This window comes from Populus euphratica, unplaced genomic scaffold (assembly GCF_000495115.2).
Source record: "Populus euphratica unplaced genomic scaffold, PopEup_1.0 scaffold248.1, whole genome shotgun sequence".
Lineage (NCBI taxonomy): Eukaryota > Viridiplantae > Streptophyta > Magnoliopsida > Malpighiales > Salicaceae > Populus > Populus euphratica.
Window position 1 is genome coordinate 244,082 of NW_011500131.1, and position 17,207 is coordinate 261,288.

Consider the following 17,207-nt stretch of genomic DNA (forward strand, 5'->3'; position numbering starts at 1 on the left):
TACCAGGTATGGTTGCCAAATTAGTTTGTTTTTTTTTTTCATTATAATAATTCTCAAATGACTTCGACCCGTTTAACTGAAACTATATACACATATATATATGTATATGTATATGTATATGTATATATATGTATATATGTATATGTATATATATATGTATATATATATATTAAACAACGCAATCAATCTTGATATTTGTATAATTCCACTGAAAGAAACCAGTGCTAGGGTAAATTTCTCTACGCCATCGCAGTTTCAGGTCAATGAGCACCGACGATCATGACAGATGAAAAGAATTTGAGGAAAAGCTCCTCCTCACGGAAAAACCAGCATCACAGGCATTGAATTATTAAGCATATAATTGAAAGGAGAATTCAACTGGTCCCAACAAGGATGGAAGGGGGCTAATAATGCGAGACAAGTGAATGATGGCACCCGCAACAGTTTATTAGTACTATTGTTGCAAAGGACTTGTGGCCACATTGTCTACAGAATTCAAGACTTTTCAAGACTATGAAGCAATCTAGATTCAGGATCCCAATGGTGACAGGCATCAATAGCACGCACCTCCACCACCACCACCACCACCCCCACGTCTGTCTCCTCTTTTCACCTCTCCATTAGATGCGCAGCATAAGGCACAGCTACGCTCAAATTATCATTAGGAGCAAAAGACTGTAGATTCACCCTAACATCAAAGGTGAGCTCTAAACGTTTCCATACACAAATGCAAACCCCTCTTCCCGCCTCTTAAATCAATATCCCAATCAGGTCAGAACACAGAATTTTAGTAATATATTTCAAACAAATCCATTTTTCATCGCTACGGAACTGAATTCATTCCAAGTTGACAGCACATAAGTACCTAGAATATAAAATCACCAGTAGAAAATATACAGTTTCTGCAATTGCTTGCATGAGAAATAAGGAAAATCTTGAGCTAATGGATATTCTTATCAGTCTTATGATAGAGTTCGTCTGTTGAAAGACTCCACTGTCAGGTTGGCCGTGAAAGCTGGAATTGAGTTCATCTTGCGAATAAATATATCCACCTGAAAAAGTGCAAGCTTTGGATGAGATTCTTCCCCACATTCCAAGAAACGAAGCAACAATAATAGAACTAGAATAGCCAGTAGCAGTAGCGGTTGGTCAATAACAAAAATCAGACTCAGCTAACAGTTCAGATGACAAACTTTTATACTGAGAATTTTTAGTAGTGAAAATGAAGTGCAAGCTTTCAGGTCATTAAAAACCAAACAAAGCAACTGTGCCGGTCCAAATTTTGGAAGAAAATATTTGGGCTAACAGCATCAAAGACACAAAACAAAGTGCCGTCACTTTCAAGTTATAGCCCAACCTAGCCATTTAAAATCAAAGGCATTAACATTCAACATCCCCATATACTTTTAACATGAGAGGAGTGGGTGATTTTAATGATCCAGTTAAGGTCATATAGGCTAAGGAAGAGCATTCAGAGGTATGCAAGTGATACATGTTTGTGCCTGTGCCTGTGTCCACAGGCTCCACACACAATATTTGTAGGAAAACTATTGCTCCATACCTGACGGGATATGTCGGGCTGTGATGTGTAATCGTTAGCCTGTTGAAATTGAAGAAAGAAAAGGAAAGTTAAAAATTATTCACTGAAATCAACGGAAATGAATTGGTAACATTCTTTTCTTCTGGTCTAAATACCAAAAAAGTATTTTGTATCCCCTTTGCCTAAACGCAAAAAAAGAAAAGAAGATGACAAACTGTAACTAAAATATTCACTCCTTTTCCACCAAAGGAAAAGTTTTTTTGTGCAGGAAATCAATTTTCAAGTCCTGTACATGAATTTAAGCACAAGAGTGTTTCCAGTTCAAATGCCACCAAGACACAACTGGCATGTTTTATTGTCAGTAGAATAATTTCTCAAGGACATCAGGCACCTCTATGTAACCTAAATTTGCTAACTTACCAAAATGTTTGTATTCCCTGATTCATATTCAAACTCAAGTTTCTCATCATCACTTTGGGCGTAGACTGATTGCAGGGTAAACCGAGTAACTGGAATTCCATTAGAACGCTGGTGTTCATCCATTACAATCTGCAAAAGATGTGAGCAAAGGAAGAGCAAAAGCCTATTATACTCAAGTGAAAGACAGCAGCTCCCTAACTGATTCACAATGACATGAGAAGAGTCAGTGGAACCTATGCCTCCAATGAGTATCTTAGTTCCTTGGAATGTCCTAGCAACTAAGCATTACGCCTTTTTTTATTTAAAAACAGACAATGAAGGGTTAAACTATCATAATTGGAGCTTGAAACAGAAAGAATGACAATTTCCACAGCCCCATTACCATCAAATTTATATGAAATTGGTAAATCAAATATAACTGTCAAACTGCAAATGCAGTGAGAAACATTTGATACCTTGTAGCCAAAAAGTTCACAGCATGCCCTTCGAAACACGGAGATTCTATCAGCAAAAACAGTCTTGTATCTGTTCAATGGATAAAATCAAACACTTTGGGTTATGATACAATTGAATAATGGTTTAAAAATGCAAAAATTCAAAATACTTTGTGAACATCACTCGCCTTTCTTCACGTTTTTCAAGAGTTGCAATTTGTTCTTTTAATTGTGTAATCTTCCCAGAGATATAGGAGTCCACCAGCTTGCCCGCATCACCTGAACAATTAATCATCATGAAACTGTATGATCAGAAGTATTGGAAGGTTCAGAACAGAAATGTGATGAAGAAAACAAATTTGGAATGGAAAATAAAATAATTGTTAAGGTAAATTGCTTGTGCTTGATACCTGACTGACTCTTCAATTCTTCTACAGCTTGCAACTTCTCCTTGGTCTTCTGCAACTCAGTTCTTAAAGCCTCAATAGTTTGTTTGGCCTCATTATCAACTGCAAGTGTATTAACCATTCTCAGCACCTTTGTATTTGCAGCAGAGAAGTCACCATGACCTAGCTGTGGAGGAGAGGAAATAAATTTGTCAAGGATTATAGCTGAATGTTAAAATAAATCAAGCATCTTTAACAAATGAATCATTCACATAACCAGATCTCAATTGTGTGCAACTGAAAGAGAACACCACAATAGAGTTGGTTTTCAACATGTTTTCAACATACCGCGCACTAAACAAACCTTTTTCATGTTCTTTACATCTTCTCAATGTGATCAACAATCACAGGAAAATAGAACATAAACAAACAGCCAAGCTTATGTTTGGTATACAGGAAAATCTCTTTGGTGGTATCCTGGTGTTGACAGTGTATAATAAAATCACTCTACAAGCACTCCAGAAAATTCACATACAAGCATGAAAGCAACTTCAGAAACAGTTGAAGAACTATAAATTGCCAACTTTTAACGTTCTTGTGTTTTATGGATCACATTAAGCTGGAGAACATACATATGAATACCAACACTAACCAGTGCAAGCAACAACTGCTCTAGGAAACTAGACCTAAACCCTTCATTAATGTCGTAAAAAATTTTGGGGGGCGACTTATTATAAAATGAGGTAGTTTTCAGCAGGCAAGAAGCAGATACAACATTTTCAGTTCCATTTTCGCAGCAAGAAGCCCAGGCGCAAAGCATATAATCCTCTAAGCACAGATACAGATTGAACCCTCACAAATAAGGATGCTTCTATGACTTTGCACCGGTTCTAAATATCCTAGTGTCCATAAAGAACACCTAAAACCAAGCAAATTTTAACGATCATAGAAACATCACATGTGAGGGGGGGGGGGGGGGAACCTTGGCAAAAAAACCAAAAGAAGGGCCAAAATATTTATGTGTGTGTCTGAAAGGATCTGCGTGTTTCCCTGCGAGCTATTCTTAACATAGAAGCTCAATGGACTCTGTTTCATACATGTGACAGTTCTTATGACATGAGAAACATGTCTTATCAGAAGTTCATACTTCAATAAGTTATATGGTAATTGTCTTCAGGCTATGAAACAAAGTTTTACAAGAACATAGCCAGTCATGTACAATTTCAGCCTTGAACCTACAATGAGAAGAAGTGTTTCTCAAGCCTTGTCTGAGGATGAATTTCAGCTACCAGCATTAAGAAGTTCCTACTCTATTATGCCAAACAGAGTCCAAACCAATAATCCTGAAGCATGCATTATTTAACAGAAACAATAAACCCATGGATTGAAAAGAAAAGGAGAGCTCATCAACCACATTATTTAACAATATAACTGCCTCCCAGCACTTAGTTATATCCAGGGAGCATCCCTGGTATGTAAAATTACCAGCATGAAGAAATCTGGATACAAGACCAGATACAAAAACCAAGTATTGCCTAAAGTACATTTTTGCAAGCATCAAACCATGCCTTTATTCCACACAAAAAAATATGCAGGCAATAATGATGCATATCCCTTAATATGTATTTTGAAAAGATCAGAAGCAACAGACTTAATCATCCTATGATGGAAACCAACAAGATTTCCTCAACAGAACTGATATTCTGCTCCATCATGAATGACCTTCTCCTAGCAGAAAGAAGTCAAACATCATTCATACATGAATATGTCAAATATCCTTCTCATGTTTGGAAGATGAATAGATGTTAAAAAATTAGAGAAGTCAATAAAACATTTAATACAGTGCCCAAGCCTAAAAGCGCCTGGTAAGTCTTGGAACAGCTTTAAATTTACCTTAGACTCCAATAGGGAGATCTCTGCACGAAGCCGATCACTCTCCCTTTCCAATGACTTAATTCTTCTAGCTTCATTATTTAGCATGTCATTAAGTGTCTTTATTTCTTCCAATTGGCGACTATTGACTTCTTTCTGTGCATGTAGATTACTCTCCAATTCTTTAATACAAAATTCCTTCTGTGAAAGAGATGATTCAAGTTCCTGGACATGAAAAGCAAAGTGCAAAGAAAGACTGTTAGAAAAGATTGGAAGAGTTTCAAGGAAAATAGATGAACTATTCAACTCCAAGACCTGAAGAAGAACTCCACTGGCTGCTTCATCCCCTCCTTGATCATACTTTGGCCTCTTCAATTCATTGACAACATTTTTCAACCTATCTCTTTCTTCAGTAACCATAGAGAGCTGCAATTAGCCATCAATATATTTATTTAATTTGAACCATATCAATGGAAGACAAAAATATGTTGAATGTTCACCACTGTTAAGGATGAATTCATACTCGTATAGTAAAATCGATATTTTGATTTGCATCACCAAGCATAAAGGAGAAGGAGAAGAGAGAAGGGAAACAAAAGAAATCCCTAACCACTCATCTCCACAGTGCACATAACAGCCCTCCACACCCCCAAAATGATCCCTCGTAAGAATTTGGTGACAGAAAGAGATATTCAGACACGAAAAAGTGCAAAAGTTTTAGGGCATCAAAGGTAAAGGATAAATGGTGTACAGACAAAATGAACATGAACTTATCCAAAATGGGGACATATGCCTCTGCAATGGAAACTCTGTTTAGATTGTTCTGCTAGCAAGATCAACTCCACAAAAGACATAACTGGAAAAAATTAGACAGCTATATCCCGGTACCCTGGAATTCTCTCTACCGAATCTCCTCAAACACAGTTAGTGGATAAGAAAAATACACAACTCCATTTACACATGCAACGCAACACTATTCCAAATTTTAGTCAGAGCCAAAATGAGAAATTCATTGAGCAGATCCATGAGTAGCAAACACCTCTGACTTTATCAAAAAGAAGTTAATTGCTAAACTCCCCCCCACCACAACACACACACCAAATACTTATCCAGGTAACCAAACTTGATAATTCTCTAAACACCAAGTAGAAAGATTTTGACATTCTTACTCTCAATGATCTGGTCACCACCCCCCCTCCCCCCCAAAAAAAAAAAAAAAACACGCACACCCCACCCCTAAATTTGCTGAATAGAGCAGATCCATGAGTAGCAAACACCTCTGACTTTATCAAAAAGAAGTTAATTGCTAAACTCATTTGGACAAAACAGAAAAGAAGCGTTTAAGTTATAAGAGAATACATGTACCTAAGCTAATACTTACCATCAATTCAATCTGTTTGACCTCCAATTTCAATGCTTCTGCCTTCTCTTTGGCCAATGCAGCCTCACTTTCAGCATTTTGTTTACCAAGTTGTGCAGTTTCCAAGGCCACCTCCATTTGTTTGAAATGTGTATTTGCCTCACCTGCCTTCATCATGTTATCAATCACCTCTCTGCATTGAACAGATACATTTAACATCAGAGAGCAAAAACTAAAATGAGAACAAGGTCAAGGCGGCTAATTTGAGCTTTTCCTTTAAGCTCTCAATTTATATTTACCATCACAGCAACAAAATGATTGTAATATTAAGAGGTAACGGACTATTTCACACCATAGATTTTGTAAAGAAAGTGCATCGCTTTGAACTAATGAAGATGCTTTATGAAGTACAGATAGAATGGAAAGAAACTCAACCTTATACCAGAAAACACCCTCCCAGATAAAATCTTTTAGAAAGGAAAAGGAAAATCAAAAGGTTGGGTGTCAATATTTCCACATGCAGGCAACCTTAAGGCTTAACGGCAGACTTAAATAATGAAACAATTGAAACCAACAAGCTAAAAGAATAAACATACTTCTGTAATGCTGCAAATTTAACAGGTATATCATCATAAGATGACACACCAGGAATATCCTTTATTGCTAACTTCCAAGAAGACATCTCATCCTCCAGCTTCTTCATATTTAACTCAAATTCTAGTAACTTAGATAACTCTGACTCTGCTCTTTCTCTGCGGCCCTTTTCTTCCAGCAATTTCTCCTTCAATAACTCAATGCTTTCATGGGAAGATCTTATCTTTCTTGCTTCCCTCACTTCAGTCTCCTATAAAATGTCGAACATTGATAAATCACCTAGTGATAAGAAAAAGGATTCATGGAAAGAGAAATGATCAGCAACATGCTGTAAATATATGATGTGAGATCCTCGATATTAAGACACCTATGTCACCCGGGTAGCCAACACCAGAAATTACTCATAGTTGATAATTAGAGAGATAGGGATATTCAACATTTCAACCAGCATAAACAATTTCACATTCACTGGAATATTTCCATCTTCATGGATATAGATATTTCAAATCTCTTTTATTCTAAGTTTTTGCTCAAAATATCTAGCATACACCCAGCATTGCTACTTCATGTGAGCTGATGCACACTTACTACCATAATGTAACCCTATATAGAATGCTATACTTTTGAATGCTATACTTTTTACAGTCATAGTTTTCAACACCATTTCAGAAACCATTCTGAATTTTCAATTGGTATGAGATATCTCGGTGCCAGATGATTAAGTGCTCCATTCCAGAGTCTCTGTAAAAGCATATGGTTTGTGTGCATATTCAATACAACAAAAATATTTTGCTCATTAAAACACTTATCAAACTTAGATGACCTCCAAATATTTATCAAAAACTTAAAATTAGATTAAGCATAACAAATAAATAAATATATATATATATATGTATACGGGGAAAGAGAGAGAGAGAGAATCCACAATACCATACTATTATCTTAATTCAAATAAATATAAACTGATCAAATTCAACTTCATACATAATTCCACACATGTCAATTATATCTTCAAAAAAAAAAATATGTATCAATTATACTTAGCAATCACTTGGATAACAAAGAAAAATGTAAAACATAAATTCACTGTAAAATTAAAAAAGAAAAGAAAAGGCAATTATTATTTATTACAGCGACAATCCTTGTAGGCAAGAATTTGCATGTGAATTAATGGTTAGTAGGGTGAATAACATTATTATTCTTGATTACTAGTTTGGATGTCCGCAAAACAACATAAAGTACTGAATTTTCATTGACGTAAAACTTTAAGGCATGCACTGGAGATGACCAAGATGTTTCTGCTGTATTTGGCGAAGATATTCTAGATGAGGCTCAATTGACAGCAAGATGAAATAGGAGTTCCATGCTTTGTTTTCAGAACCAGTATGAGATATCTTAGATTTACAACCATGTTTACAATGACTATCTCCTCATCAAAATGTCAGCCTTACTTAATTGGTGGCATGCCTCTAAAAAATAATTATTCCGTATTCAAATCCCATGTCAACTAACACCTACACACCACTTCATACAATTCCATGAACTTCCAGCAAAAACATTACTGCTGCTGCTACCCAAAAAACCATAAAGTGGACTTTCAAAATCAAATTTCAGCAGTAAAACATAAATACACCAGAATAGAAGACAAAAACACCACCAAACAAACTACGTTTCCACCAGAACACAAGAGCTGAACTTCCCAAATTATTCATCCAAAATGCATGCAGAAATGAGAGTCATTTCTTGAGTTTCTAGTTTTCTGAGTGCAAATACATGTGAGTTTTATGTCAAAGAAACCATGGCAGAACAGAGTTGAATACAGCTAGCATCCAGCTAATATCTTAAATAGCACTGACTTCAAGCAAGAAGCCTATATACAGAAAAAAGTATTCAGCCTGCATGAGCTCCACTCATCTACAGTTCTTGGGTGAATGACCAGCAGATTACCATATCACTTGTAATGGACATTGAAAGTAGCAAAACCCTTTATCTGAGTATAAGGTATGTGTAGAAACCAAACTTACAAAATTTCTAAGCTCTTCTTGTAGATGTTTAACCAAAATGTTGCTATCAGTAGAAGAACCTTCTTGAAAAGTGAAACTTGATAATTTCTTCTCCAATTCACTTCTTTGATGCGAGCACTGAGAAAAAAAAAGATAAGGCCATAAAAAGATTTGATGAAAAAGTGATCATATCTCTAGTGCACTTTAAGAATTCTGGAAGGTTTTTAAACATGTCATTCTAAATTAATGGAGACCAACATTTACACCAAGTAGAAGCTTGGCTTACTGAACACACCAGTCAATGAGTACAATCCATTTTTAGAAAAAAGGAAAAAACAAGAATAAAAGTAAGACACCTCCGTAAGCTGCCTTTTCAGATCTTCTAGCTGCTCCTTCCACAGCTCTGATTCTTTCTCGGCATGCTTGGCCCTGCATTCCATTTTTTCTAGCTACATAGAAGAAAAATGAGCAAGATAACTAGAACTTTGGGTCATAGCTAAGCCATTATAAAAAGGAAATCCACAAATTAAGATACTTACATCTGCCCTTATTCTAGAAACAGAATGTTTTGATTCTCTATTCAGCTGCGCAAGTTCAGTATTGAGAAGCTTTTTCTCCCTTTCTATGCTTTCAGAAAGATGGCCAAGTTTTCCCTCTAAAACACTTACTTTCTCTTCAGCAGAAGCTGCTGAGGATTCAGCTTTCTGGCGCAGTTTCTTTTCATTTTCAAACTTAACCTAAAACAGAAATGGAAGGAGCATTTTTTTTTCAAAGAAGAGGAACAATTTGAAATACTACAAACAGGCAAACAGGGAAAAAGAAGAAAGTACCAACCATGCCATGAGAATTTAAACTTTTAAAGCTGAATTTAAATAGAAAATTTACTCTTCCTAATTGTAATTTTAGAATTGCTTCATAATAATGGAAATCAATGCTGAAAATTACAATTCATAAAAAAGAAATTGTTAAGATTATTAAGGCGATTGCCTAGATAGCTGACATAAAGAAATTAATGGCTAAAAAATTGAATTAGTTAATCAAACATATTGTAGCACTAGAATTTACATACCATAAATCCCTCATTTCTATTTTAAAAAACAAAAGAAAGAAAGAAAGAAGCATTGGGATCTCATACCTCAAGGTTAGCATGTGATTCTAACTGTTTCTTGAACCTTTCTTGGTTAACATTAACTTCCTTAAGAAGTTGTTGCTGAAGAGCATGTTCGCGTCCTTTGGCAGCAGCAAGTTGTTGCTCTGTCTGCAACAATTTATCTCGAAACTTCTTCCTCTCACCTTCTACATCACCATTAAATAATAATTACATTAAGATTATTAAATAATTGTTATTATTATTATTATTAAATAATAATAATAATAATAAAGAAGAGAGTAGCAAGTAGCAACCAGATTTGGTGAAATTTTCATTGATTTCTTGTAATTTAGACTGGTAATCCAGAACTTGCTTCTCGGCGCTACTCAACGCGTCTATAAAATCCGATTTAACCTGAAATTGAATGGATGAGCAGATGAGTACATAAAATACACAGAACTTGTGAAAGAAATGTGTGGTTAAGCGAGCAGGACCAATTGGCGGCACTGGTAAGTGCAGAGGAATTGTTCGTGTTGGAGCGGCGGAGTGTTGTTGTCTTCGTAGATAACTAGATGATTATCGCGGTGGTGCTCCGATTGGGGGCTCTCGATGATAGGTCTTGCATTTGCGTCGGCGGCTCCTCCTCTTGCTCGCTTTGCCGGTGGAGTTCTTAGTATCATCTTCTCCCTCTCTCTCCCTCTCTCTCTCTAGAGATTAAATTATAAATTTGAATAGACGAGAGAATTCAAAATCACGGACACGGACTGCAATGAGTTCAAACCGAACTTTATCGAATATCAATATTAGTAGCTCCTAACTCCTCACGAAGGTGTCGTGGTGTAGTTGGTTATCACGTCAGTCTAACACACTGAAGGTCTCCGGTTCGAGCCCGGGCGACGCCATAGACAGAAAAGTGTTTTAATTTCTCAGCATTTTTATATACACTGGCCAATTGTTTATTTTATTTCACTAGGTGCGGTTAAAATTGTGTTTTTTAAAATTTAAATTTTTTATTAAAAATTATTTTTTATATTTTTTAATATTTTGATTTTAAAAATATTTTTTAAAAAATAAAAACAAATATTTTAATGTATTTATAAGTTAAAAAAACACTTTAAATCCCTAATACAATTCTAAAAAACCCCTTGGAATAAGACTTATGTTAAGAGTATGATTGATCATTAATTTGTATTAATATAAAAATAATTATTATTATAATTTTAAAATTTAATTTAAAATAAAGTTTGGATTACATGTAGTAAATATCAAATTGAAATAACTCAAGTTAGTATAAAATAAAAGTAATTATTATAATAGTTTTAATATGTTATTCGAGGTCAAGCTCTGGATCACAAATAATAAGGATAAACTTGAGTCAGTGTAATTATAAAACTTGTTATTATTACAGTTTTAAAACCTAATTTGAAAGGTAATCAAGATGAGCTTTAAATCACGAGTCGATAGGATCAACACAGATTGATTCATATATAAATAAAAATAATTATTATTATAATTTAAAACTCTAACTTGGAAGTTAACATTAGACAAGATTTGAAATGTGAGTTAAGATAATTAACCTAACCTAAACTTTTATAAAAAAAATAATTAAAGCAACTTTGCTTTGACAATTTTTTTTTTAAAAAAATTAATAAGTTTTTGACTTTATATTTAATCCTTTGTGAACTTAGATTTTTGATTAGGTGATGTTAAATTAATTATTTTTTTTATTTTTTAAATTTAGATAAGTATAAATTTTGGATAAGCTATCTAATCAGTTTTAATTTTATAATTAAAAATATTATAATATTATTAATTTTAAATTGTAGTTTTATAACTAATAATATTATAATATTATTAACATTACCACTCGGTATAAATTATAGCAAAAAATAATATTAAATTATTTTTTTAAATATATAAATTTAATGACAATATATATTAAAAATAAAATAGATTTTTTTAATATTTTTTTTATATCTCATTCATTATAATTAAATATAATATAGAGATAATTACTTTATTTTGTATGAACATAATTTTTATTTTTGATTATTTTAAAATATTTTTGTTTTTTTATTTTTTATTATGTGACAGTAAGTAATTAAATGTTATCAAAATAAAATTTAAATAGATAAATAATTTAATAAATGAATGCAATGCCCCCTTTGCACTCTCGTCTCCGAGGAAAGACAAGGCAATACTGTGACAATTCAGGAAAGCAACAAAAAGGCTAAAAGGATAATTTTAAAGTTAAGGGATTAAAAACAATTAAGATAAAACCGATCCTCACTCGACATTAAATCAAAAATCTAAATAGTCAAATTATTATTGAATTATTTTTTTAAAAAATTTTTATTCTTAAATATATTAAAATAATTTTTTTTATTTTAAAAAATTATTTTAATATTAGCATATTAAAATAAGTTAAAAATATAAAAATGCTAATTTAAAACAGAAAAAACAGTAATAATTTTTTTAAAAAAGGGATTTGAAATGTAAAACAAACGGGCTCACAGGATTTGAGAGCACTATTTTGTGTTCCATCACAGGTAGAGTTTTTAAGCCTGGCATGGCAGTCGCTCCAGTAACCCGACACAAGATTTGAGTGATGGGTTTTGATTGAATTACTGGGTTAATTTTAATTTTTAATTTTTATTTTATAAATTAAAATGATGTTGATTTTGTTAAAAAAATAATTAACAAGTTATAACTAAGTTTTTAATTAAGTCAATCGGGGCATCGGATTAATCCTAGTTTTTGTCTTTACTTATTTTTAAAAAACTCAACTTAGTTTTTTTGGTTATGGATTAGTCGAAATAATTTATCAAGTTGAGTTAAATTTTAAAAATGTAATCGATAGTTTTAAAATCAAGTTGAAAATCATTGATAAGAATAAAAAAAAATAGGGTCAATAAGTTGATGATAAGAGTTTATTTATTATTATGGTAATAATTATTTTTAAAGTATTTTTTTATAAATATATTAAAATAATATTTTTTTTATTTTTAAAAATTTATTTTTAACATTTACATCTTAAAACAATCTAAAACAACGAAAAAAAATATTATTTAAAATAAAAAAATTATTTTTTTAAAAAGTATTTATGCATTACAAAAACAAATGGTCTATAAAGTAATATTTAGGATAATGATATATATTATTTTTTAAAATATTTTTTCTATATAAATTGAAATAATATATTTTTTTATTTTTTAATATTATATTTTAATATTAATATATCAAAATAATTAAAAAAATACATAAAAAATTAATTTTTAAAAATATTAATAATTTATAAAAACTACAATTCAATTACAACACTAAATACTTTCTATATTGACCAGAGTCAGGATGACCAGGTCAATAATTAAATTTTAGTCAAGTTAACTGTTTTTTTTTGTTTGAATCCAAATCAATTTAAACTTTAATAAACCAAGTCTCAATTTTTTAAACAATAGTTCCAATTATATTATAAGAAAATAATAAACAAATAAAAAAAATAAATCCATCCAGGAATAAAAGGACAACGATGGGTATCCCTTTGCCTTTGCTCCCTCTCAAAAGTAATCGATGTAACGTGGAGGTCTCGTTTTTACTACAAGCATACGTAAATAGACTAAATTTGAAATATCTAAATCTAGTTAAAGAAAATATATTTTATTGTTCAATTAATAATTAATAATTAATGTAACTTATAGAATTTAAACTTGTATCCTAAAGCTACCTGATTAATATAATATATTCCAATTATACCAAAAGACTTCTTCTAAATTATTTGTTTCATTTAAAAATTATAGCTACTCAATTTGTGTAAGAGATTTAAAAAACTGGATTCAGAAACAATATTTTCTAAATTTAAAAATAAAAAATATTTTGTATTTTTATACGAAATATATTTAAAAACATGTATGAATGATTGAGAAAAAAAATGAAATGGAATTAAATTAGAGAAAATAAAAGCAAAAACAATAAAGCAAAGAGAGAGAGATTATTAAGAAAAATAGAAAGAGGGGGTAGCAGACAAGAGAGCCAAAGACAAGTCGTGTCGGCTTGGACAAGACAATGACGACATAACACGCACTTACTGTGTATCTATCTGTACGTGTGTGTGTATTATATATATATATATATATAATTTATTTTTATATGCTTCTCGATCCAATCGATTCATCTGAATTCTTCCAAATCTATCTTCAACTTCTTGTTTACCACTTTCTATTCTCGGATCCTTCTTGCCTACCCACAGCTTTCCCCTCCTCAAGAGCAAGGTACTGTGATTTCCATGTTTTCTTTTCTTTTCTTCTTTTTTACTGGGCTTTAGCTGACGAGAAATTAATAGAGGGTTTTAGTGAATTGTAAGTGAAGAAAGTAGGTGTTGTTATAACTTGTTTATCATCAGATCCCTGGTCAGTTCTAGTGTTCTTCCCCTCTTGTTTTCTAACAGTTCTTCTCTGTCCAAACATCAGGTTTCTTTCTTCTTTTTCTATTTTTTTTCTTGTAATCAAGCTTTTTGTGTATGTTGCTAGATGGGTTTTTAGAATCATGCTGTTTTAGGATGTGATCGTGGATTCATTTTAATTTTCCTGTAATATTTTTTTTTTCCATTGTGTAGTGGCTAAAATATATGCTGTGCAAAAGTAAATGCGGATTTGGGTTGTGAAAAGTGTGGAGGGCATTTTAAAATCTTGAAAATCCACGATTTTTTTTTTGTAAAATTCGGAGTTAAAGTTGAAGAAAAAATAAATGCCAAGTCTTGTTGCTTCATTTAAGACAAAAAGAAGAGATAGATATATTTAGCACTGACAAATGGTTAGTAATTAAGTCAGACTTTGTCTCCTTTCAAGTAGGCAACACTGAATCAATCTGCATGATCAATAAGTGATAGTAAATGGAATATCTTTAAAGGGTTTGTTTTTGTTTGGTGAGGTAAATGATTGCTACCCTTTCTGTTGTTGATGGAGCAGCTTTTATAGAAGGGTTTCTATAGATTGGTTTCGCTGCTCATTCAGGGTTTGTGTGGTTTTTTTTATGGTATCTGCAGCTATGAATCATACCTCCGGAGGAAACCCCCATCCAGGTTTGAGTTTTCTACAGTTTTGTTTTGTTATGTTTTCTATAATTTGCGTTTTTTTTTTGTTTCCAAATTTGTGTTTACAAGACAGGATACATACTGAGTTTCCAATTGGTGATGGGATTATTTCAACATCAGCTTGTGTCAACTATTTTTTAGTGTGGAATTCATGAATTTGCAATGGTTGCTTGATCCATTTACATTGACCTAACAACAATTTATGCTATCCATTTTCTCCCAACATCCTTGAATGAACTGAATTGAATTGCACATTTGTTTTGATGAAGGCTGGCAAATGACTCTGTTAAACCTATTTTAACAAGATTTGGTGTCTTTATATAGGATTTAGTGGTATGATTCACCTCTTTAAATTTGACTCTTACATCTACCCCTCCCTCCCTTTCACAACTGGTCAGTTTCAGACAATTAGGGTTGCTGACACTAGAATTTTAATTTGGCTGCAGCTGCACATGTGATAATTCTTATTTTGAATTTCAAATTGAAACTCGGTATTCTATTCACTGATTTTCCAGTTGCTGTTCAGCATAAATTTTTTGTTAAATTATAAATAATAACTTGAGGTTTTGCTGTTTAAAATTTAATATTTTACTGAACTTGTTAAATCTAAACCTCTACTGGGCTGATTGGAGGTGGGAACTATTGATTCAGATGCAATTGGCTGGATTTGTCTGATAACATTGGGCTAGGAGATGACAATTCATGCTTATCAATCCCATGCAATGTCAAAATTTTCCTATAGGGCAAAGTTTTGCTTTGAAATGGTGGTTTTTTAATTGTGCCCTAGCAATGTGATCTTTTGTAACAGCCTATTTTACCTGCTCCTCTCTTCAATTCTTTTACCTATTTCACATGGCTAGCTATAATTTAACTTGCTCCTGATATCTGTGGTGTTGGCTTTCTTTTGTGTGTCTTCTTTCTGTTTGTCACCTCATGAAATTTAACCCAGTGACCTTCCATAAATAGGGGGATGCAATGATGCTTTGTACAAAGAACTATGGCATGCCGGTGCCGGGCCTCTTGTCACTCTTCCTTGTGAAGGGGAGCGAGTTTATTATTTTCCTCAAGGTCACATGGAACAGGTATTCCCAAATAAAGTGCAGCTCAATGAATTTTGCACTATATCATGTTGCTTATTGTAAAATATTGTACTCATAGATATGTAGGCAAGTTCCTGTTTCCTACTTGTTCTATTGTATATTCTGTCTTGCAGTTTTCTTACAGAGTTTTCATATCTGTTTTGTTAGCTTGAAGCATCAATGCATCAGGGGATGGAGCAGCAAATGCCCTCATTTAACCTTCCATCTAAAATTCTGTGTAAAGTGGTTAATGTTCAGCGCAGGGTGAGTTGGCTGGTGAAAATCTAACATTTTATTTTGATGAATCCTAACATGGGTTCTTTTTAACATGGTGAGAAAATCTGGATTATTTTATGCATATTTGTTCATCAACTATTTTCGCTATGGATTGTAGGCTGAACCCGAAACAGATGAAGTTTATGCCCAGATAACACTGCTTCCTGAACCAGATGTAAGCTCTCTATTTTTGTAGCAGACAAGGTTTCTGAGTGCATTTTTATTTTGTACTTTTTTTGCCAAATCTGCCATTTTCATCATTTCCTCTATGAATCAGCAAAGCGAGGTTACTAGTCCTGATCCTCCACTTCCAGAACCTGAAAGATGCACGGTCCATTCATTTTGCAAGACACTTACTGCTTCTGACACAAGCACTCATGGTGGTTTCTCTGTTCTTCGAAGGCACGCAGATGATTGTCTGCCTCCTTTGGTTAGCATCTAAATTTTATCATTTTGACATTCCTAATATGCATTATAGGGCCACTTATGTGCCTCTTGAGTTTATGCCATTCTCTTTTTCATCCAGGATATGTCTCAGCAGCCACCTTGGCAGGAATTGGTTGCAACTGATCTGCATGGCAATGAGTGGCATTTTCGACACATTTTTCGAGGTTAGAAGTAGTTGCTATTGCTTGATATGACATCTTGTAGATACAGTTGGCAACTTGTTCATGGCATGTCACAGAAGGTTTTTGTCCTCAGCTTGGTGTTTAGTTTATGTAGAATTTGTATATACATGTATGGAGTTGTGGTTTGCGTCCCTACTTTTGAGCCTTTTGTTGTGAGCATCTGAGAACCATTGATGCTGTAGCCTGATCTGATCCAACAGAGTGCACCTGTTGGTGGGATCATATGGAGGCTTTGCTTTTGTTGCTCTTCATAACACATAAACGACCTATTATTTCCACTATTGTCTATCTCAGCAAGCAAATTGGCAATTTAATTCCCATGCCAGTTTTTCAGAGAAAGTGGGCCGAAGGTTTTTGAAAGGGTTTTCCTCTTCCTTCCCTTAACTTTCCCTTGCATCATGCAGATTTATGTGAAGGAAAAGGATTTTAGGGAAA

At 33.1% G+C, this 17,207-nt stretch overlaps 2 protein-coding genes and 1 non-coding gene across 4 annotated transcripts in view; 2 read left to right on the forward strand and 1 right to left on the reverse strand.

The window, feature by feature from the left end:
- Window positions 1-701: 701 nt before the first annotated feature.
- LOC105110382 (mitotic spindle checkpoint protein MAD1-like) lies at window positions 702-10,458 on the reverse strand. The gene is made up of 16 exons (XM_011005404.1): window positions 10,194-10,458; window positions 10,014-10,113; window positions 9,745-9,905; window positions 9,149-9,346; window positions 8,966-9,058; window positions 8,631-8,747; window positions 6,609-6,856; window positions 6,034-6,205; window positions 4,968-5,078; window positions 4,674-4,877; window positions 2,805-2,967; window positions 2,583-2,673; window positions 2,416-2,485; window positions 1,961-2,089; window positions 1,562-1,600; window positions 702-1,052 (listed from the first exon to the last, which is right to left on the reverse strand). The coding sequence occupies exons 1-16, from the start codon at window positions 10,377-10,379 to the stop codon at window positions 963-965; spliced, it is 2,172 nt and encodes a 723-aa protein (XP_011003706.1). The 5' UTR covers window positions 10,380-10,458; the 3' UTR covers window positions 702-962.
- Window positions 10,459-10,527: 69 nt separating this feature from the next.
- TRNAV-AAC (transfer RNA valine (anticodon AAC)) lies at window positions 10,528-10,601 on the forward strand. Its single transcript has one exon. It is a non-coding gene; the product is annotated as a tRNA-Val (tRNA).
- Window positions 10,602-13,808: 3,207 nt separating this feature from the next.
- Window positions 13,809-17,207, forward strand: part of LOC105110384 (auxin response factor 1-like) — a 6,809-nt gene continuing 3,410 nt past the window's right edge. The window contains exons 1-8 of one of the 2 annotated variants that reach the window (XM_011005407.1): window positions 13,809-13,967; window positions 14,099-14,165; window positions 14,741-14,776; window positions 15,755-15,870; window positions 16,036-16,131; window positions 16,262-16,318; window positions 16,421-16,573; window positions 16,670-16,754. In XM_011005407.1, the coding sequence (XP_011003709.1) occupies window positions 14,743-14,776; window positions 15,755-15,870; window positions 16,036-16,131; window positions 16,262-16,318; window positions 16,421-16,573; window positions 16,670-16,754 (541 nt within the window). In that variant the 5' untranslated portion in view covers window positions 13,809-13,967; window positions 14,099-14,165; window positions 14,741-14,742. The remainder of the gene's footprint in view (window positions 13,968-14,098; window positions 14,166-14,740; window positions 14,777-15,754; window positions 15,871-16,035; window positions 16,132-16,261; window positions 16,319-16,420; window positions 16,574-16,669; window positions 16,755-17,207) is intronic. The other variant, XM_011005406.1, reaches the window with a different exon arrangement.

Coding starts and splice junctions, on each gene's coding strand:
- LOC105110382 (XM_011005404.1), bottom strand. CDS start 10,379: ATGATACTAAGAACTCCACCGGCAAAGCGAGCAAGAGGAGGAGCCGCC. Junction 6,857..8,630: donor AAGAAGAGCTTAGAAATTTT/GTAAGTTTGGTT, acceptor GACATTTTATAG/GAGACTGAAGTGAGGGAAGC. Junction 2,486..2,582: donor CTTGAAAAACGTGAAGAAAG/GCGAGTGATGTT, acceptor TCCATTGAACAG/ATACAAGACTGTTTTTGCTG.